The sequence below is a fragment of the Melospiza melodia genome, chromosome 4 (genome assembly GCF_035770615.1).
Source record: "Melospiza melodia melodia isolate bMelMel2 chromosome 4, bMelMel2.pri, whole genome shotgun sequence".
Lineage (NCBI taxonomy): Eukaryota > Metazoa > Chordata > Aves > Passeriformes > Passerellidae > Melospiza > Melospiza melodia.
Genome location: NC_086197.1, coordinates 71,085,839 through 71,108,165, shown reverse-complemented (window position 1 = coordinate 71,108,165; position 22,327 = coordinate 71,085,839). Strand labels below are relative to the sequence as shown.

General features: G+C 41.3%; 1 protein-coding gene across 8 annotated transcripts in view; it reads left to right on the top strand.

Annotated features, from left to right (window-relative positions):
* Window positions 1-22,327, top strand: part of TBC1D30 (TBC1 domain family member 30) — a 52,365-nt gene that overhangs the window by 9,019 nt on the left and 21,019 nt on the right. For 3 of the 8 annotated variants that reach the window (XM_063155121.1, XM_063155126.1, XM_063155125.1), the window contains exons 3-4: window positions 19,160-19,221; window positions 19,616-19,681. In XM_063155121.1, coding sequence (XP_063011191.1) covers window positions 19,160-19,221; window positions 19,616-19,681 — 128 coding nt within the window. Of the gene's footprint in view, window positions 1-13,350; window positions 13,627-19,159; window positions 19,222-19,615; window positions 19,682-22,327 lie in introns of those variants that run through there. The other 5 variants (XM_063155128.1, XM_063155127.1, XM_063155123.1 and 2 more) reach the window with 3 other exon arrangements.

Sequence of the window (22,327 nt, the reverse complement as noted above, 5' to 3'; positions counted from 1 at the left end):
GAGCTGAGGAGCCCACATGCATTCCTAAGCCATATGTTTTCCTTCTGAGTCTGTAGGGGAACGTTATATGAATCTTTACTTTTCTGTCTCACATACTTTCCTAACTACTTTGTCCCTAACTCTCACCACTGAAGTATCTTATGTCTACTAAAAGGACCTCCCAGCTTCCTCAGAACAAATACCGTCTCATAATTGGCTAAAATTGAAGCAATTCTTGAAAATGGCTTTTATCATGGCCTCCTTCAGCTATATTCTTCAGGATTTAACTAAGCAAAGTCTCCTGATGGCTGCTTTGACTAGTGTCAGGAGACAGAGGTAAGACTGCCGTTGTTAAAAGCCCTGGGAGTCTGTTTCAAGTGACTCTGGGCTGTGCTCAGTATCAGCACAGAGGATAAGGCTTCACCTGACTGGCACTTTTTTCTTTAAGTGTCATTCTAGCGCTGCTGTTGTTAGGGAATTGGCTGCATTCAGAGCTGGGGTCTCTGCTGCTGGGAAAATCCTGGGGACAGCCTGCTGACTAAGAGATCATTATGTCCTTGAGGAAGGTGCTGCCTTCTGGCTCACTGCTGCCAGTCATTTTCCACTTCAGTGAGCTGCTGTGTCTGGAGGGGTGAAATTTTCCTTGGAAAGGGAGATTTCAGGGCTAGGTGAAAGCTGAGGAAAATGAGCAGCTGACCTCAGGGCACTTGTCTCTGAGAAGAGAGAGCCCGTTCACTTCTGCCTGTTGAGCATCAATCTTGTCCCCAGATGTGCTTCACACAGAAACAGGTGGCTGCTCTGAGACATACCCTTCACCCACAGCAGTGTGGTGAGACCTGGGAGACCCTGCTCAACCAGCTGTGCTGTCCCCCTTCTGTACAAGCTGTGGGCCCTGTGAGATGAATAGCCATGCTCCTGCAGCCTTCCATCCCACCCCACTTTGAGTGCCTGCCCTGGGAGGTGGCAGACATCTGGGGTGAAGGTGTAGTGGGCTAAATTGGCCTGTCTGAGGTGTGTTGTGTAGGTGTGTCCTGTAGCTGGCCTCTAAAATGAAAGGTGCACCCTGGAATGGCCAGCTGAGATGGTGAGAGAATCAGCCACTGATTATCTAACTACAAATAGTTCTCTTCCCTCCCTCCCTCCCTAATAAATAGTTCAGCAGTTTTTTTTTTTAATGATGTAGAAACTTGATGGGATAGTAACAGCTGGATGTGGTTGCAACATAGAAAAATATTTTGCAGAATAAATATTTCATTGTTTATCATGGAACTGAACAGTAAATTCAGTAAATCATTCTGTAAGCAATAATCTGGCTGCCTAATCTAGGCCCAGTTTGCAACAGAAAATGCAGATTGTTTGGTATAGGGATGTACAGATCACTGTCCTGCAGCATTTGGTGTAGGATGTTGTAACTGTCCTTTGTCAGTGTCCTAGCAGCTGTGACAGCAATGAAATTGGTTGAGTTAGTGCTACACCAGAGGTTGTGTTTATTTTGGGAATGCATACAACTTGGAGGCTGACTGCTTAGCTGCTGCTCCATATTTTTCTGTATAACAGCAATCCTGTTGCTGTTGCAAAGTCACAGCTAACCTCACAGGATTAGCTTTGTAATGCATGTAGAATTTTGACTCCACTGAATTTCACTTTTCATAACAGCTGTGCCATGAGACGTTGATGTATTAGAGAGTGCTTGTTATATAAAATACTTCCTGAGTATTAGAAATAGGGATTAATGCAACAGATTATTGTGTGTGGAGCTTTTTGGATTGCTTATCTATACTAATTTGCCTGGAAAAAGTGGTTCTCAAACCAGTGATCTCTTATTTCTCTGGTACTGCAGTGACTTTGGGAGGTGGGATTTGATTACCTCAAATTGAGGAGGCATGCAGGAGGAAGGATGCTGCTGTTTGGAGGCAACGAACTCAGAACAGCCTGTTCTCTGTCTACAGTCCTTGTCAGTCAGTCATGGCAGTAGAAATAACTGGCAGCCACTGCTGTTCCCTCTGCTTATTTGCAGCTATTCAGATGGATACCTGATCAATGGTAAAGTTTTGTTAGTCCAATAGTTCCCTGAAAAACTGGAAAAGCTTTTATTCAGTCACCCAGGGATTGTTGTGATTAAATGAGATGAGGTGCCAATTTCCACATAGGTTCAGGAAGAGTGTGAAGCAGCTCATCCTGCTGCAGCCCAGAAGCTGCATATCTGCCCTGGGGCAGGGCAAGTGCTGGCCATGGGGCAGGAGTGGCCCAGGGCCCAGCTGAGCAAAGGGCTCAGCCTGCAGGTCTGTGTGCTGAAGTGTTTGTGTGCTTTGTGTGATGCACGTTATCAGCATCCAGGCTATAACCCAGCAGTTCATTGCACTAACTGCTGGCAATTTGCAAGGAAGCTGTTCCACAACCCATGGTGCCAAAGGCCACATGGGAAGCAGTGATGTGTGAGAAATGCACCTGGGTATATTCATATTTCACAAATTTTTACAGTTCTGAGCTGATGGTAGATCTGCTCTAATACCTGCAGGTAGTGAGCCACAGCATCTGTGCCAAATGTTGGACAATCAAGATGTAAGGGTTTGTGTGTATAAGCTCACAGCAGGGGTGGCTGTGTGAGCTGCATAACTGTAATATCATATCATTTCAGTCTCTAATCTTTTTCTGACAAGCTTTTGGATGTGGAAGCAGCCTGAGAGAAAAAATTCTCTTAGATTGTACGCATAGTCTTTCACACTTGGCTAGCTGAGCACTGCTTTCTTTTATTCTGCTGGGGGTTACAGTGCTGTAAAAGAAACTATTATGTTCTTTTTCCTACTGAAATGCTCTTTTCTAAAACAAACAAACAAACAAAAAAACCACAAAAAACCAACCCCAAACATTGTGATCTTATAGGAGGGTTAATGGGGCTTCAGTGAAAATACCCAACAGGATCTATGGCCTTTAAGTAACACAGATGCATTTTATCTCCAAGTGCAACACGCTAAACATTCTTTGGTCACATTAGCCTTTGAAGAAAAGATTTCCTGGATACTGAAGATCAAATGGAGGATAACAGCTGCTTGGGATAATTAGTGCTAGGAATAGACTGATTTATGGAGCATCAGGCAGTGCCAGCAGCTATGTTTCTGCAGCTTTGAGATAGCTTGGTGTTTAAAAACAAGATGATAGAAAAGTGGGCTGTGGCACTTAGTCTGTTTGGATCAATAGTCCTGCTTATAATTCTGCACTGGAGCAGCTCTGAAGGAAGAGTTAAATGTGAATCTCAGATTTTTAAAATGGTTTTCTCCTTGAAGCTGTTAATAACCTGAATCTGATTTACTGAGCAGTAAACGAGTGCTCCTCACATAGCCTTGAGATTTGCCAGAGAAATCAAATCTATGTTCCATCTCCAGATTAGATCATCTTACTTACAAGCCTACTTACAATTTATCTTTTTCTTAGTAAAATTTGGAACCTTCTTGCTATGTTTTGTCAGCAGTGAAACAGCTTCTAAATTTAGTTTCCTATAAATTATTGGTAACTTGCTAAAATCACAGAACCTGGTTCTGATCAACATGTTTTCTTTGCCATCCATACAATACATATGGCCAAATACAGACCATGAGCAGTTTTTGGTTCTTGGGCTGAATTAGGCATCATTAATAGCTAACATTTTATGTGTGTGTGTGTGTGTGTGTGTGTGTGTGTGTGTGTGTGTGTGTGTTTGCGTGGTTTTCGTTGTTTGTTTGGGTTTTGGAGTTTTTCCCCAACATGTTATTGTTAATTTCTAGTCTTATCCAATGCTCATGGCAGAAATAGCTATTGGACCTTAGATCCTGAAGGAAAAATAATTATATGGTGCAACTAAAGAAAGTCAGAGTGGGGAGGTAATCAATGTACAGATATTTTTTAAAATGTATATTAATCTGAAAAGCTAAATATTACTGATATTTATAGTATTATCTAGAGAGGTCTAGAAGTCAGGTACCTATTGAGCTGGACAAACTAGATATCACTGGACAGATAGACGGTATGAGACTCTTTGAAAAACAAACTTAATGAGACAAGACTACTTGAAGGCTGGCAGAAAAAGCACATGTTTAAAGAAATGATGTGAGTTGTCCTGAGCTATGCAGTAGTAAGTAAATAGTCAGAGCTTTGCTGTTAGCCAAAAACTCATGCTTGTGTGGTGGTGGACATGCTCAAAATCAATTTTAATGGCTCTAGGCTTCAGTACTAAATGAGCCTTTGATTAATCCTAAACACATCCAATTCAATAAACTTGCCCTGTAAGAGTAAGTTATGAACTGAAGTTTTGTCATTTAGCTATTAAGTCTAAAATCTTTGAGTAGTAATATTGTTGGAACTATTTTCTCCTCTTCATCTCACAAACTTCATTAAAGAAACTCTGTGTCAAACTTGCTTAACTGGCTAACGTGTGTGTTGTTTTTTTTTAAAGTGGAGGCGGTGGTTTGAGGTTCCTTTGCTTTGCTAGCTGCTTTGTTTCCAGCACTTGGAGAGTATGCTCTGTGAAGATACAGCCCACTTGGGAGATGAAGAGAATTGGTGGTCTGGAGGACTTGGGGTTGCAGTAGCTTCACATACATGCAAAACTTTCTTTATGGAACTAGTGGTTTCTACAAATGGGAATCACTGCATACATGATCAAAAACCTGGAGTGGTGGTGCAGGCCTTGCTATTGCCTGGTCAAGGTTTGTGGTTCCAAGAGCTCTATGGTGCTTTTATGAGCTTGCCCAGTAGTCAGCACCATTCCCCTCTCCAGCTCCAGAGAGGGTCATGTTCCTGTTCCTGTGGGGGCCGTGTGTGCTGGGAGAGAGGATCCGTGCTGGAAGCTGGACTCTTACTCTCGGGCAGAGCAGGACAGCCTGGCTCTTTGCTACACGTCTCATTAAAACCTTCCATGGGCTGAGCCTAGTGTTTGCTGCATGTCCTTAGCATTACTGCAAATAACTATGAGTCAGTGTATAAAACTTTTATGTATAAATCTGGTCCATTTCTGTAATTATTCCTGGCCCAAAGGAAAGGGATTTCACCATTAGTAATTTTTTTTAACTTTGGCAATTAATTTTTAATCTAAAATCTTTCCAAGTGTTTTATTTGTGGATAAATCTTGTCATGGGGATATAGGATCGTTTTGCTTTTTTCATTATGTTGGGCAGATAAAAATCCTGCTGTTTCTGAAATAGCAGTTCAAATCAATGAGACTGGTGATTCACACTATAAAATTCAATTTGTATGCTAGGTGTTAAGCAAATAATCAGATTCTAATAAAGGAAGAGAAGTTCCATTTTAGATCTGGGACCTGCTATGACTTCCATTTTTCTGCAATATTATCTTAAACATAACTACAAATCATATCTGTCAGAATTCTTTTTTTCATGTATTGCATTAGTTTTTCTGCTGAGTTGATGACTTATTTTTTTAAATTACCATGTGGCATTTAAGCAGGATTCTGGAGTGTGAGTATTGGCCAACATGTGCATTTACTTCATATTGTTTAGCAAGGTTAGGAAACTTTTTTTAACTTTTAAAATCATACTTTTCAGCAGTATTTTTTAATTACGTAGGCCTGTTCAACAATTTTACTTCTTAATATATGCCTTACCAAAATGATGTTTTGAATTTCTTTTGTAGATTCAAATAATTTCTCTGACAAAAAGAAGGTCATTTGCTCTCTGAAACCTCACTTCCATTCATTACTTCATATTTAATTAAAAAGTGTTCTCTCTATATTTTATCAACCATGTCAGCATTGCTATGACTTTTATTCCAGTTGTTAACTCTAGAATTTATGCTGCTGGTTACTGCAGCAGTTAAAATATATTGTTACTTTTACAGTGCTTGCATGACACGTCTTTTAGCTTGCTCACAAGATGCAACTATCTGCTATAGCTTTACTGCTATAGTTGGCACGTGAAGGCAATAAGCAAAATAAATTGATTCTCCCCCTCCTTTTATTTTCTTTATCACTGTTCCTCAAGTGGCAATTATAACTTCAGAGTTTATTTGTGCATTTGAACCAAATTTAAAAAATATATTAAGAAACCTAGATGCTGTTGTTGACTTACAGACACACAGCCAATATTTCAATATGGAGGTATCAATCCAATTATCTATAATTTTTCTCTGCTTAGGAGCTTGTTAGAAGCATTTGGAACATAGTATTTGGAAACTTCTGCAAGCTGTTTTTTTTGTTGGGTGTACTTTCCTCCTTTTGGAAGACAACATGTATATGAACAAAGAATTAAACATAAAGTGGACTTCAACATTGGATTAATCACCTGTTTCAGTGTTTGTACATATGTTTTCATGGATGCTAGTGTGTGTGCTTTCCTCATGGTGATTATAGATCTAGTCTGTCTTCCTCTTGTTGCTTTCATATCCAAAACTCTTCACAACCTACTTTTTTTCTCTGTTTCTCTTTTCACTCTGTCCCATCCTTATAATAATTTCTTACTTAGTATACAAGCTTGGCTCCTGCCTCCTACCTCCATCCCACATGTGTTTTAAAACAAGTACATTTTCAATTTCCCCTCACGATGACATTTTGTTATAGATGTTTCACCATATTGAACATGTTGATTAAAACCTGATCTCTTAGCACTCTCTTTGACCTTGTGCATTCATGGTGTGTCCCTTGGAGCTCATGTCTGCCATGAAGGCCATAGAAACAATAGCAGCTCTTATGTTAAGAATATTGTGGACTATGCTTTTCAATCTCACCTGGTTGTTGACCTGTACTTCTCTGTCTGCTAATGTGTTTGCTAATGGGTTTTCTCTTCCTTTTTTTTTTTTTTTTTTTTTTGAAGCAGGCAGCCTGGGGTTTTGTTGTACTTGTGCAGTACCTGTAGCAACAGTGCTGGAGCCCAGAATTGGGATTTGGGATTTACAGGCACTGCAGTGAATACAAATAGCTTCAATAGTATATCAGGCATACTCAGTTTGTTGTTCACTATTATTGGCATAATAAGGTAAACAACTGCTGTCTTGTGATCAAGCAAAATTAGTCAAAGCTCCTTTTTGTTTCCCATGTAGATAGTTCTGAGTTAAATCTGTGCCTTGTTCTTTCAGTGTAGCTGTTGAACCATATGTTAAAAGTTTCCACATCACATCCGTTTTGTAATGTCAGTAAGGTTTTAGGGTTTTTTTCTGAAATATTTGAGGTACCTGTGATCTGTGCTGCATTATGTTTAAAAAACATGAGTCAGTTTCTACTTTTTTGGAATTCTTTCAATTCTCTCCTTTTAAGCTCTGGAATTCTCTCCTTTTAAGCTCTGGGAACAGTCCATTCCCAGTGAATGGGAATGGGCCTGGAGTGAAATAAGCCACCCTTTGTACCCAGCCCATTGGCATTAGTTGCTGTCACTTGTGTGCTCGGGGTTGCTGAATTATCAGCAAATTTAAATTCTTCTATTCTCAAAATTAGTTTGACCTAGGAACTCCAGGCACTACAGAATACAAGCTTATTAATGGTGTGGTAGTGAGAGATGGTGACATAGGAGAGTTAATAATTTGTGAAGTAAAGTCTTTGAATATTAATATATTCAGTGTTAACTTGATGTGATTATGTTGTAGACAGGTTTAAGAAAATCTTCTGGCTTATTGCTGAGGGGTTTTTTGAACAACTCAGGGAAAACAGGAGCTTTTTGCTCTACTGGATCAAGTACAGATCTGGGAGATGGGTTTGTGCAGTTCTGCTGTTGCTGCCTGTAACTCTGGTACTATATAGATGTTAAGTCTTTCTGCATGTCCCTCATTCATTTGCACAGTTATGTATCTACCAATGGAAAGAGGTTATGAGTAGGTTCAGAGGGATTACAGGCACATCTGTATGTCTGTTTTAGCAACCTGCAATGCTTTTAAAGGCTTTCATATACTCACCTACACAATCCAATTGCATAAGCATCTTGTGCTACTCTATGAACAACCAAGGGATTGAGGGACTGCAGTCAGCCTTACCTGCACTGATTCACTGCCTTGGAATGTGGTGCCTCCCTAGATGGGAAACTGGTCATTGCAGCTCCATACCATTCTGCTGTAAACTGCTTTCACAATTGATTTGCAGATGTATTATATTTTCAAGTGCTTTCACTAATGCTGGAAAACTGTGGCATACTTTTCAGGGTGTATCTGCCAGAAATTTCAAGAAGCAATATGACTATGAACATTATTCAACTTGAAAATACACTTACTAGATGCAACTGTCCATCATTCCCAAAAAATAAATTATAACCTACACTTGTGTGCTAGCTCTATTGAGGGGACCTTCTTGTCTGCTCTCATCAATCCTGTCCTAGTGCATGCAACTGTGTAGTACAGGAGGGAAGAGTGGATAATGTGTATGGGAAGAAAAGGGAGAATTAGGTAAAAAATCCCCAAATCCCACAACTAAAGATCATAACAAAGAATCTTGAGTCTGAAGTTCTGAATCCTGACTGTGATGGCTGAAGGATCATGTAGTGTATATGCAGTTGTGAGCGTCTTGTAGATGAATTTCCTGTTGAAAGATATATACCATACTAAGCAGTACTATTTAAATTATTGTCTCTAGATTAGTCCTCAATAGATATGGCTAAACAACATGCAAGCAATATTCTTTTTCAGATATCCTACCTGTAAAGAAGAGAATTTCCTAGCTTCTCTGCCATAAGTCACCAAGAACAAGTGTGCTGTTTTAGGGCTTCCTTAAAAAGAAGGCTGTATTAAAGTGTAATTACCATGCTCTCAGTTTTGGAAGGGGAAGTAAGTAATAAGGTTAGGTGCCTGAAGTTTAAAGGAAGTGGAAACATTTGACTAGCTGCATGCTTTCTTAGACTAAATAATATAAATTTTGTTCTCTGTTCCTGGAAATCATAGATGTTATTTCCTCTCCATTGTGTAGTTTATATTTTTGCTGAATACCTTTGCAGACAAGAATTGGCTCTGCAGCTTTTGTCTGTGATATTTAATATAGGATATAGTGAGGTCTTGACCTCTTTTGTGATATTTGTGTACAAAGTCATACAGATGATGACTAATGCAATGAAAAGCTGTAAAATATTACAGCTGTATTGATGAGAATGTAGTGTGTGAACACCCTGAACCATTTTCCTGAGCCATTTCTCCTGTTTTCAACAAGTGTGTAGAATTAACCTTCTCTAGGCACAAATACAGTAGCAAAAATTAGTTTTTGTATTTTTTCTGGAACCATCCTTTGTGCGTTAAAGACAACCCTGGATTACTCGTCTGGCAACAGAAACCAGCTTGCTGGCAGAAGTGAATCTGTTAGTCCATAATCATGTTTCTCCTTCTGCATGGCGCAAATCTCTGCATAGGCAGGTGCTCCTGCAGCAGTGATGCAAACAGACACATGAAGCAGTGCCACAGGCTCTGTGCTTGGTGTTCCCCAGGGTAGGTGCAGGGAGCTGGAGGATCCCAGCACACACTCCCTGCACTCTGAGGAAGCACATCAGTACCGGGGGCTGTGGGCAGAGCAGTATGGGCCCTGCAGGAGGGGCTGCTCCCTTGCAGGCCCAGGTGGGAGGAGTGCTGGGCTCTGCCACCCCACAGGCTTCTGTGTTCAAGGGAACTCCTGTGCTGATGCTGTAGCATTGCTGTAGCACCTGTGCCCCTGTGGTGTCAAGGACCCCATAAGCCAGAAACCTCTTTTCAAGCTGTCAGAGGTGGCTCCATCTTGTGTGTTGGAGGAGTGTGAAACTCCAGGTGGGTTGTGCTTGTTTTTAGGCTTTCAGGATCAAGCAGAAGGAAGCAGGGCTGGTTTTTTTTCAGAGGGGATGTTTAATAATAGAACATGCATAGACTGGGTAGGATAGGAATTTTGTGCCCCAGTGGTGGAGATGGTTTAATGGGCTAAATGTATTTAAAATAGTTTTGCCTTCTGGGAGAATCTCAGACTGGTTTACCTTTTCTTGTCTCTAATGTGGACGTATTTCATTTCTTGTATACTGTCATTTGAAAGTGAAATATTTTTTTCTTTTGAGCCTCATGGTGAACTACAATACATGTCAAAACATATGTTGGTATATTTGCTAGTTTCTGTCGAGCTGTTTGAAACCCTGTGGTAATAGAGTTACATTTTGTGGATACATTTTTTGGGCTCTTTAAAGTAGTATATTGAGCTCTGGGACTTGGCAGATTTGATCAATATAATAGGTTTTCCCTTGTGGTTGCAATACGTTTTTCCCCCTCATCCTATTGATATATATTTCTTTCTGATATTTGCTGTATCATCAGCTGCTGGAGTGCTGCTGTTTAAGTGTAATTTCCAAAATCCTCTTGGATGAATCATATTACAGTATTATCATACAATATATTTACTCTATTTTTTCATGGGTACATGTAATTTTAAGTATTTTTGCTGACATTGGTATTGAGAATTGTGGCAAATAAGCTTTCTTCCCAGACTTTGACTGTTTTACTGGGATGTTGTGAGGCAAATCAGAATTAAGAGAGGTCTCTACAATTTTCTGTGAAATAAAGGGGAAGATGTGGAGTTCATGAAATGAACAGTGACCCAGCTGAAGATGAAATACAGTGACCCAGCTGAAGATATCTTGCCATTTTTAGTATTTTAATTACATTCAGTCTTCTTAGCACACATCAGAAGAGAAGTGGTGAATTGTGCCTTCTTCTAGTAATCTCGGGCTTGGGCAGTTAAAGCTCCATGCAAACAAATAGATTCTTTAAAAGTAGATTGCTCTGTGGCCCCATTTCTGCTGGCTGTCCTTCTGTTCCTGCCACTGCCCCATCTGTTTGTACTCATTGTCACTTTCTGGCAGCCCGTGTTTTACCTCATTGTCCCAGTGCAGACACAAGTGGGCTAAAGAATGGAGACGTTTAAGGTAAATGGAGTTGGTCAAAACCTGGCATTGACCTTGGGACCGACCACCCTTTGATTGCAACAAAGGAACAAGCATACACATAGTATTTTTAATTCTGGCCTTAAAATGGCATGTGTGGCAGATGGTGGTAAGGCTGTAAAGAGGTACCGAATGAGGAGGTAAGGTTTTTCACTAAGTGACTCTTTTGTGTCAGAGGGAATACACGAACTACAGAGGGGGGAAAAAAAGCAAAGTCCCAGGTTAATTATTACAAAATACTGGAGATGAAATATCTTGCCTAGCCAAAAGTTTTTGATTTTTTTTTCCCTCAAAATCCTTTCTGAATGTCATCTGTCTTGTCAGTAAATGCAGATGAGGGCTTGTGGACATGACCAGACTTCCATGCACTAGTGGATCAAATTAGATGCATGATGGTTGGCATGTCCTGCCACAGGCAGATTAGAGGCTTTGCCTGATCAGTGATTAAACCCCAGCGCCATCCACTTTTCTAGAGGCCAGGTTCTAGCCCTGAAGATATGTATATGTATGCTTAATGGGAGGCTTATCCCCCTGCATCTAAAATCCATTTGTACTAATGATCCAGTGAGTCATCAAACCTATTAGTATGGCTTGGCTTCTTCATTTTGTCTCCTGAAGTTCGATTTTTGCACTTTTTCCTTCAGAATAACATTGTATTAATTGGCTGGCATGCGGGAAAGCTCCTTAATGGTGTGCTTGGAAGTATCTCTGTGCCCAGTCACAGTATGATTGTCCTGATTGTTTCCAGTTTACTTGTAGAGACAAGATGACAAGTAGGAGAAATAGCAATGATGGGAATACTGAATTCTCATTTTGAGAGCTGGTTATCTTCATCAGCTAAATATTGATATCTTTCTTAGACCTGATTTTTAATTGTTTAAAAATTGGAGGTGACACAGTTTAGTGTGATGACTGATTCCCACTGTCTGGATAATGAGTGGTTTCTGAAATTTTGGTTATGGCTTCCAAGACTGGGCAACAGTGTGTGGTGTTGGAATAGTTAGTCTTGAAATGATCCAAGAAAGATGTGGCGCTATTTGCAAAAGGCGCTCAAGCAAGAGGAGAATAATATTACAGAGATAATATGGCTATTTCTGTATTTAAATGTTGCTGTTATAGTCCCATTGGTACAATCTGTACACCTAGGGAGACTAATTGATTTCAAATTTGATGCTTTAACCACTAAATCATCATCTCCAGCTGGCACTGAAATAAAGTGATTTGCATCATCTACATCAGCAGGGAAGTGTCACCTTTGTTAAAAAAAGAACCACCGACACACAGACTTAATTATCTATTCAGAGTGCAAGCTAACAGCTCAAATGTAGTGACTTTTCTCCAAAACCCAAGCAGATATTTAAAGAGGCATGATCAAAATCACACTTCTCTGAAAGCTGAACAGTGGCTTCTAAAAATAGTTATAACTGATTTTAAAAAGAGGCTTGATTCTGTGTTTTATATTGTGTGTCTTTTATATAATTAGCTTTACTGCTAATCCATTGCCAGTTTTCTCTCTTTATAATGTGACTGAGGAACACAACTTTTTAATAAAGGAGAAAAACGTTTCAAAGCTACAGTTGTTGGCAGGTAGACTGAGACTTCTGGTAGTTTGGCCTTTGAACCTGACTAATGTAGTGTGATAAATCTGCTCTCCTTCCACAAAAATGCTGAGTGGTTTAGGTTATAAAAACTACCATTATTTCAAATGTTTTTCCTTCTTGTCAATCAAACCTCTACTTTGAGAATCTCTGAAACCCTTTTAAGATGCTCTTAGGCCAAATTGCACTGGAAAATGCATCTAATAAAGTGCTTTTGAATAGCTTCTTTTAACTATTTAGTGCCTGGCGTGTTACCTGTGAGTGCAGTTGCAATGTAGATTCATGGAAAAGGCTGTTTTTTTAGCTGAGGATTGTTGTGGTTTGTGCAGAGGATGTTCTGGGTCTCTTCGCTGGTGGGTGAAAAACTGAAGCTGTGCAGCATGCTTGCTTGTGCTGCTGCTGGGGCTGTCGCTGAGAGGACCCCAGCCTGCCCTGGCACTGACATGCTGTTAAACTCTTTGCTCTCCCCCTGCTCCGTGGTCTGATAGCGCTGGTCAGACTCCTTCCCAAGACAGCTTTTTGAAAAAGGCAGCAGGATTATCTATATATGTCCAGCTGTAGGCCCGAGTACCAGGTGAGAAGACCCTTTGGGGGATATTTAGCTCGTTTCATTCTCGGCAGAAATGTCAGTATTGCCCCTGTTAGCAGGCATCAAGCGCGCCGTGTCCGCATTGCCCGTGTCGGGCGGTGTCCGCGCAGCCCGGGGCTTGTGCAGCTGTCCCGAAGCCCCTTGGCACAGCGGAGCCCCACCACTGCCCCCGGGGCTCCCTTCATTTCTAACCAGAGCTGCTGCTCCCCTCGCCCGCTGCATTCCAGGTGGTGCTGGAGGAGGAGGAGGAGGAGAGGCTGCTGGTTTATTCAGGCAGTGATGCTAGTGTTGTGGGCGGGAACAGCTTTTTTTTTTTTTTTTTCCCCTTTTTGTCTTTCTTCTCTCCTTGTCCTCCCTCTGCTCTCCGGCACTGGGACTTGGCAGTCTGCAGTGCGGGTCCCCGCACGCCATGCCCCCCAGCCCGCCGCCCTAGGGCTTGCCCCGGGCACCATGCGGCAGGACAGGCTCACGGGCTCGCTGCGGCGCGGGGGGCGATGCCTGAAGCGGCAGAGCTCGGGCGGCGGCGTGGGCACCATCCTCAGCAATGTGCTCAAGAAGCGCAGCTGCATCTCCCGGACCGCGCCGCGCCTGCTGTGCACCTTGGAGCCAGGTACCCGCGCCGGCCGGCCGAGGCTGCGGCTGCCGCCCCGTAAGCGGCTTAGCGGGGCGGGGGGAGCCGCCGGGGCCTCGGGGTCGGCTCGGAGAGGAGGAGGCGGCCGGCGGGCGATGAGGGCCGCGGGTAGGCGCGGGGGGCAGCGCCCGGGGGCGGCCCCGGCCCGCGGCAGGCTCGCCTCTCCGGCCGCCGCTGCGGCAGCCCCGGCGGGGCCCGGCCGGCGCGGGGCGCCGCGGTCGCGGCCTGGGGCCGGCTGCGGGTCCGGAGCGCGGGGCTCCCGCCCGGGCTGCGCCGGCCCGGGGCTCGGAGCGGGGCCTGCGAGGCGGCCCCGGGCTGGGGAGCGGCCGAGGCTCCGCGGCGGGGAGCGGGGCCGGGCCCCGGCGGGAGGCCGGGCTTGGCGGGGCCCTGCGGGCAGGCAGCGCGCTGCCCCTGCCCCGGGGGGCTCCTCCTGCTCCTGTCCCGCCCGGCCCGCCATGCCCGCTCCGCTCTCCCCATCTCCTGGTCCTTTCCTTGCTCCTCCCGCCCGGCGTCGCCGCCTCGCAGCGCTTTTGTGTCGTCTGTCCCCAGTGCCTTTCTCTCTCGTCTCCTCTCTCCCGGGCTCGGCGACCCAGCTTTGTGTCAGTCCCTCCCCGAAGTCTCCTCGCAGCCTCCCCAGACCTTTCCTGATAAACCTGCTACCTCTTGACCTGCCGGAGACCCCTCCTCCCGCCCAGCCTTTGTCTGCGGTAGGGTGTTGTCTAAATTTGCAACCATGCCTATACCAAGGGGAAGGCATCAGCTCTGCAGCTATGTTTTCTAGATCCCCATTCAGTATCCAAATCTTTTAAGAACTGGATGGTCAGCAAACGACGTGTGTTTACTCGCGGGAGGGAGGCTCTCAACAGAAGTACAGATGGGTGATCGTGAGTGAGTGCTAGATTCTAGTTGCCTGCCATCAAAATTTTGGATTTTTTAAAAAATGAAATATCAAGAAATTTAAATTCAATTTACCGTGTTAGAGCTGTTACTTGTAGCTAAAACGTTGTGGATCTGTTGCCTAATTTTAGGCATTTACAAAGCATGCAAGCCAGAGATCCACTGAAACATGGAGCACTACATGGAAATAAATGAAGATCAGTTTCCCATTGTATTAGCTGTGTGTGCATCAAGCACACAGTGCTCACTGCCTCTGTGTTTGAGATGGGTTTCAGAAGCTGTTATTAATAAGGTCTCAGATACATTTTGGTAGATTTCTGGGGTTGCTGTTTTCAAGGAGATTTCCTGAATTGTAATTCTCAAAGACCCCTGCTCCAACAGCAGCCTGATATTATCCCAGGTAATGACGTTATCTGGATAATGACATTCATGTATTTACACTCACACAAAGACCAGGGGATGTGATTGGGTGTAACTATGAATGCCATGGTCCTAAAAATCCCCCTGGTTTGGGGTTTCCATATTGTTCACATGTAGGTAAAGACAATAACCCCATTCAGGATACATGTTTTCATAGAGTGGTGGAGATGGGACAGCTAATGAACCCTTTAAAAATAAGCTGGATGAAATATTCTTCAGATTTACTTAATGTCTTTGTTAGCTGTCTGTATTGTGAAGTTTTTCTAGATTGGAGGTTTTAGATGTGCTTTGATACATCTCAGTGAGCTCTGGCTCCTGGTAGAAGTGGTTTCATACAGAGTTAATCAGGATGTTACTTTTAGAGATAAATTGCAAGGCTAAGAATCTTCCTGAAACATCAAGCAGCATAGTTTACGTTGACACTTCTCTTTCCTTGAGCATGGGCTCCTGCTGCACACAAATCTGCTTTAGGCCTTTTTCCTTGTTTATTTTTGATAAAATATTTATTTGCATTCTGTGGGAGAGGTTTCAACAGCTGTGAAGTACAGCTGAGAACCTATAGTGCTACTTTGCAAGTTTAAAGCTACATCTGTATAGCTCACAGACATGCATCAAAACACATCACCTTCCTACACTTTCTTCTGGTTTCATATTGCTAAAAAAAATCCCAGATTTTGCCCTATTCTTTTGTTTAATGTTGCTGGGGGTGCACTGAGAATTTGTTTCTGTCACCCAGGTACGAGGCTGCCAGTATTTTTCTCTTCTCTTGTGGCTCTTTGTGTGGTTCTGTGCTACATTTTGGTTATACAGAGGAAGACTGAGGGTTTGGGAATCCTAGGAATATAATCTTCCCTCTTACAGCCTTTTCTTGTCAGGAGTTATTGTGTATTTTACACAGGAAAGGACTGTGGTTGGGGGGGGGTTATATTTTCCTTATTTTAAATTCTTTTATTTTTTTATAACTTTTCTGCAGTGGTTTCTGGTGACAGGCTTGGAAGGGCATTGAACAGAGCTTATTTTGGCATTCCCCTACCTTTCAGAAATTTATTGTCAAGCATGTACCTTTGTGTGTCCTTGTATTCATGGAGCTCATAATTCCAGAGTGTTCCCAGCATACTCCTGCTGTTATGAGTTAATATGCTTCTCAGACATGAAGAATAAGTTGAAAGTGTGTGGAGGTGATATTTAATATGTCAAATGACACTATAGCCTGGCTGATTTGATGTGAACGGGCTGAGTTGTACTGACAACACTTAAAGTAAGAACTACTGCTCTATGTGTGGTGCATCTAGGCCAGACTGTCCCTGCCAAGGAGCTGGGAGGAAAAGTTCTCTTAAAGCCTGAAGGGGTGTTTTTTTGCAAAAAGCATATGTTTATGTAAGGGAGAGGAATGTGACCCAAAGATGGAGGATTGTTAGACATGGGAAAATCCAGTGAAAATAGGTGCAGGCATGCAGTAGGATTGAATGGGTGTGGGGTACTGAGGGGGAAGAAACTATTGGGGAATCTAAGTTATTTTATGGAGAGAAGACAACTGAATAAAAAAAGGGGAATGATGGAGAAAGGAAGGATTAGGAAACCAAGAGAGGCTGAGTTAGGGATAGGCATTAGTTTCCTTGAAGCTCTGAAGCTCAGGGACAAGTTCCTTGAGCAGAGTGCAGAAACTGCATGTAGCAAGATGATTCTTGTGCCAGAAGTAAGTAACGGGCAAAGAGATGCTGCTCCTGTTTTTCTGGTTACCTTCCTTGCTCTCTCTGTATGGTTGCAGCTTTTTTTACATGCTTACTTGCTGTATTTTTTATTAAGCAATGTTGTAATTTTTTGATTTTAGGAAATATAAATTCTTTAAAATGGATGGGAATGAAGAACAATTTGTATATGCTCTGAGGTTTATTCCCCATGGTTGTTCCCCTCCCCTCCCCCAAAATTGTCACATAATTTGATTTGGAAAGTACTTCTAATGGAGAAAAAATAAAGGGACACAGATTCTGTGGCTTTTACAAGAGGTTGTCATGTAACCAACCAAGCAATTCCTCACCATGCTGAAGAGAGTGTGCTGCATAGTCTGGTGTTACCATGTGATGCAATTCTCATTTGCAGTAATTTTCACACCTGTCTTAATTGTTTGCTGTGATTTAATTAACTTTAGTAGATGGATGATCTCGTTTCAGTCTCATTTAATCAAGGGTCTCATTTGAAGGGTCTCATTTCAGTCTCAGGAGGGATATGTACTTTGACTGTAGTGTGAGCTCTCTGGTCATGATGCTTATGTAATTATAGATAGATTTTTCCTTGCTCTGAGCTTTTATTTTGCTGTACTTGATCTTTTGAAGACCTGGAAGTATCTGCTTGTGTCTTTCTTAGGAAGATTCTAAAACAGACAGAAAAGTTGTTACTGGGACCTTTTAAGTCTTAGAAAACTGTGAGCAATTAATATCTGGCTGCTGGGTTGAGATGAATACATGGTTATTTTGGAAGGCTATTGGTTCTTTGCTGCAAGGTAGTGTTAGATAATGTGTCAGCATTTGTTACTTTAACAAAAGGAGTTCTCGGTCATGATGTATTTTTGTATCTATTAGGGTTTTACATTACTTACTTTTTTTTGCTTGAGAATGAAGTTCACATTTTCCAATTTCAGCAAACGTGATACAATTTAATCTTAGGTTGTTGCCATTGTTACATTGCTTTGAATTATTATGAAAAGATTTATCTATTAGGAGCCCCTGCCGAGTGCCATTGCGCCATGGGAAGGAATACTAATAAACAGTTACTTCCAGGAATAGCTATTAATCCTTCCATGTTTTTTCAAGACATATCTATTATGGTTAGAAGTCTTTATTTTTCTAAGTCTGACAAGCATGTCTTTTAGATCTGAAGCAGGGAAACAAGGGCACTAATCCCCAGGTCTCAGTGATGCAATTCTAAAACGCTAAAATTTTAAACAGTGCTGGAGTTTGTGTGATTTTTTTCTTTGTTTCTATTCACTCAACCCCAACAAAGAAAAAAAAAGGCATGGAGAAAAAGCTTTTGTCTTTAAGTATATAATTATCAGGTAGTAAGGTTAAAATTACTTACCACTTCAGTATGCAAATGCTCAAAGGCATTTTACATTCCATAAATAGCAAATGCCACTACAGTTGGGTTTTCTGTCACACTTGTAGGTTTAGACCTCCAAAGAACTGGGTATTACTGGTGAGTTGATTAGCATGGATGTTAAATACTTAAAACCTTGCAGGATTACAATCAGTTTGGGTTTTCTGTGTGTGTGTATGTATATATATATATTTCTATGTTAAAACTGTTTGGCTTCGTATTCTGGAAAGATGAGAAGCTATGCATAACATAATTGTAAATATGGAACAATTGCGTTAAATTGTGTAGGGAAAATAAAAGAGGGCTTCATCCTTCATGCCAGCCGATGGGAGGGAGGGAATGTGATCTGTGCTGTGTTCAGCACCTGAGGTCTGGACAGCGGCATTTGAAGGATCGAGGAATTGTACGTTCAAAGTGTGGGATGGAAAGCAAATTAAACATTTTACTGTTGATCATGTTCTGGCATACTCCAGTGCCATGTTGGGATCCACTTGAGATTCTGGTATTTTACGTAATATTGCATGAACAATTACTAGGCCTGCTTCATAACAAGTAAAATAGTTTGCTCATATGGCCAAAATAAAATCTAAGCTTAAATAACAGTACTACCAAATGTGTGTTATAGTCTGAGGAATTTGAAAAAAATTATATTCTTGACAGTAAAATAATTTTCACACACCAAACTTATAAATTAGTTTTGATTGACGTAATGTCAAGAAGCTGGCATAGATGAAAAGAAACTGTCTGTGCATGTGTATTTTTCTGTGGATGCATATGACAGTTTGCAGTGTACTAGTATAGTTTGTAGACCAGTGAACTATATGAATATTAGTGAAATAAGTTGTGCCAGGCTACATCATTAAAGAGAACATTACTGCATTTTAAAAGCATTTTGTCCGTGTACTTCTTACCACGTTCCTTGAATCTACTGTGAAGACAAAATTCACCAAAACAGGTTGAAATGTAGTTGTTAAAATAGGAAGATAAAATTTTGTGTTCTTGTTTTAACTGTGGGATTTTTGTGTTTGGGGTTTTTTGGCTTCTTTTTGTCTTCTGAGCTAAATGAAGTAATGAGATTTTTTGTGGTTTTTTTTCTTTCCAGGGGTTGATACAAAATTGAAATTCACTCTTGAGCCATCTTTAGGTCAAAATGGTTTTCAGCAGGTAATTTGATTTATTTTTTTCTTGAATTTGTGAAGGAGTGGGTTCTCAGCAATCAAGGTGCTTGCCTAGTTCAGAAGTGCATTTGTCATCATAATATCAGCATATTATTTGCAATTGCATCAAGAGCTGTTTCATTTGTATTCAGAAAATGGAATAGGCTTTCATTGTTTGCTCAGATATTTCCTAAATCCTTGTGTCCTAGAATATTATACTTTAGTCAAATCATCAAGTAGTTAATCTGCATCTTCCCTGTGAGTGGATTAAGCAGTTAAACTCTGACATGTGTGCAGCAAAATGAAACGAATGTGCATGTCTGCAAGGTAGCAAATGTTGCTATGCTGTAGCATTAAACTAATAATGGATATTTTACATTTTGGGATGCTTTTTCTTTTAGTGGCATGATGCCCTCAAAGCAGTGGCCAGACTGCCCACAGGCATCCCAAAGGAATGGAGGAGAAAGGTAGGTAGACCGCTGTGCCTTGTGGGCCATATTGCCTGCAGGTTTCTCAGGAGAGCTGAATTACATCAATATTATCTGCTAGTGGGTTTTGTAATGAATATTTGGACCTTTTAAGTTTTACTGCGGATTTTTCCTTGTTTTTGTTATTCAGTGACAGCTTCACAGGGCAGATGGAAAGGCTGAGGAGACAGGTAAACATGATGTTTTCAATAGTTGGGTTCTTTCTGCTTGAGGCTTAGGTAACTTGTTCTGATGCAGATGTTATTGCCTCATACTGTCAGTCTCAAGAAATTGAACTGGTGAAATTGCCCCCACAGCTGAAGATAACTGAAAGGAGAACATATCTGCAGTGTAGGATGTCACACTTACAAAGGTGAAGTTGATAGATGCTTAATGTTGACAAGAATGCTTATAGAAACAGTTGTTGGGGAAAAGACAGATTACCAAAATTAGGGAAGTTCAAAGTCAGGAGTGATGTAGAATGGAAGAGTGCATCATTAATGGGAAATTGCACTGAGTGTTGTAGAAAAGGGTCCATTGGGATTTTGCCAGACTTTATTGCATTCTTCAACATTTGAAGTCCCCTAGTATAAAAAGAGGCATGTCTATTAATTTTTTCTTAAAAAATGAATCACACAATCTCAGCTTTAAAAACACAGTTTTACTAAAAATTATTTTTTAAAGATTTATAAAATATGTAGTTCCATGTATAATATATAATAATATTATATATTATATAAAATTATAAATTATAATTGTGTAATTGTAATGATAAATTATAATTTTATATATAATATAAATTATATCTATTATATAAATTATATGTATTATATAAATAATATATAAATAATATATAAATAATATAGTTCCACATATTTCTGATGTATCAGCTTAATTTCTTTTTCCTGTTTTTTCTGTCTTTCCAAACCGAATTGTACTTCTTTACAAATCAGGGGAGAAGGAAGAGAAGACTTCATGGCATTGTTTTCCTCGCACCACGATGAATTTATTTTTAATATACAACTTCAATGAATTCTTATACCCATCTAATAGCCTTTTTTCTTTCCTGAAATATTCTTTTCCCAAGCTCCAGAAAGTGTCTCAGGCACTTTCTGTGGTACATGAGTGGCAGAGGTCACAGAATCTCAGAAGGGCTGAGTTTGGGTGGGACCTCTGCAGTCATCTGGTCCAACCCCTCTGCCCAAGCAGGGCCACTTACAGCTGGTTGCCAAGGACTGTGTCCTGGTAACTTCTGAATATCTCCAAGGACGGAGATTCCACGACCTCTCTGGGAAATCTGTGTCAGTGCTCAGTTGCCCTCACAGTGAAAATGTGTTTCTTGATGTTTGAGGAGAACCTCCTGTGTTTCTGTTTGTGCCTATTATCTCCAATCCAGTCACTGGTACAGATGACAAGAGCCTGGCTTCCTCCTCCTTGCACCCTCCTTTCAGGTGTTTATACACACTGGCAGGATTTTCCCAAAGCTGCCTTTTCTCCATTCTGAATGCTCCCAGCTCTCTCAGCCTTCCTGCATAGCAGAGATACTTTGCAACTGGGTGTCCCCAACATATATTGATGCTTGGGATTGTTTCTTCCCAGAGACAGGATATTGCTCTTCTTGTTGAACTTAATGAGGTTCTTGTTAGACCATTTTTCCATGCTGTCAAGGTGTCCTTGGGCTTATCAGCCACTCCCCCAAGTTCTGTGTAATCAGCAGACTTGTGTGTGCTCTGCCACATCATCCAGCTCAGATCTGTCTTTCCTTTTCACTCTGCCCATCTCTGTGTTTGCTCACATGCTCACATGATACTAACCAATGAAGTAGTGATGAAAAGAGGTGTTGTCTTTTTACTGCCATTCCCCGGGTTCACAATGATTTTAAGGTAGATACCAAAATAGAGGAAGTATTTTGTGGTGGCAGCCTGCTGGTTGCCTCCTTTGCTGTCAACAAAAGGAGCAGGTTGACATCTGCACTATTGTTGTGGCATGTGGGCTGGCAGAGATAAAGAATCCAGTCAAACAACATCAGTAGGGTGTCAGCAGTGCTGAGGCTGTTGGGAGGCAGAACAGTGGCATTCCTCCACATGAGTGGCTTTACAAAAGTGTAGAAACAGATATTTAAATGCAGAAAACATGAGATTCTGTGAGCTGTCTATAAATTCCTTCACCATGCAGCTATCTCAGTGTTTAAATCTGTGGGAAGTGTCTAAATTTCTTTTCTCACTTGAGTGAATTAATGGCTGATATAAAACTTGACCAGTTTGCTTTCATGATTTCTTTCAGTTTCTTGAAAAAAGGTCCTTTGTTGTTACTTGTTGTCATTGTATGGTCTGTCATGTGCCTTTCATGGTTCAGGAAGTTTTCAAATTTTTAATAAAGGTCCAGCCTTTGTCTTGGATACACATGCATAAATCTGTTCTGGCAATTATTAGGCTTTAAGAGTCGTGAATATGTTTGTTTCAGAACTCCCTGTAGCACCAACAGTTTAGGAAGCCCTCTTGTAAAAGTAAGCTGTTTTGATCCAAGTCATGCTTTCAGATCAATCCCAAATGGTGAATACTAGATGCTATTTGTTCTGCAAACTCATCAGAAGAGACTTCTGATAAAGAGAAGCACCAACACTGCTAGATTTCTTTTGGGAATTCC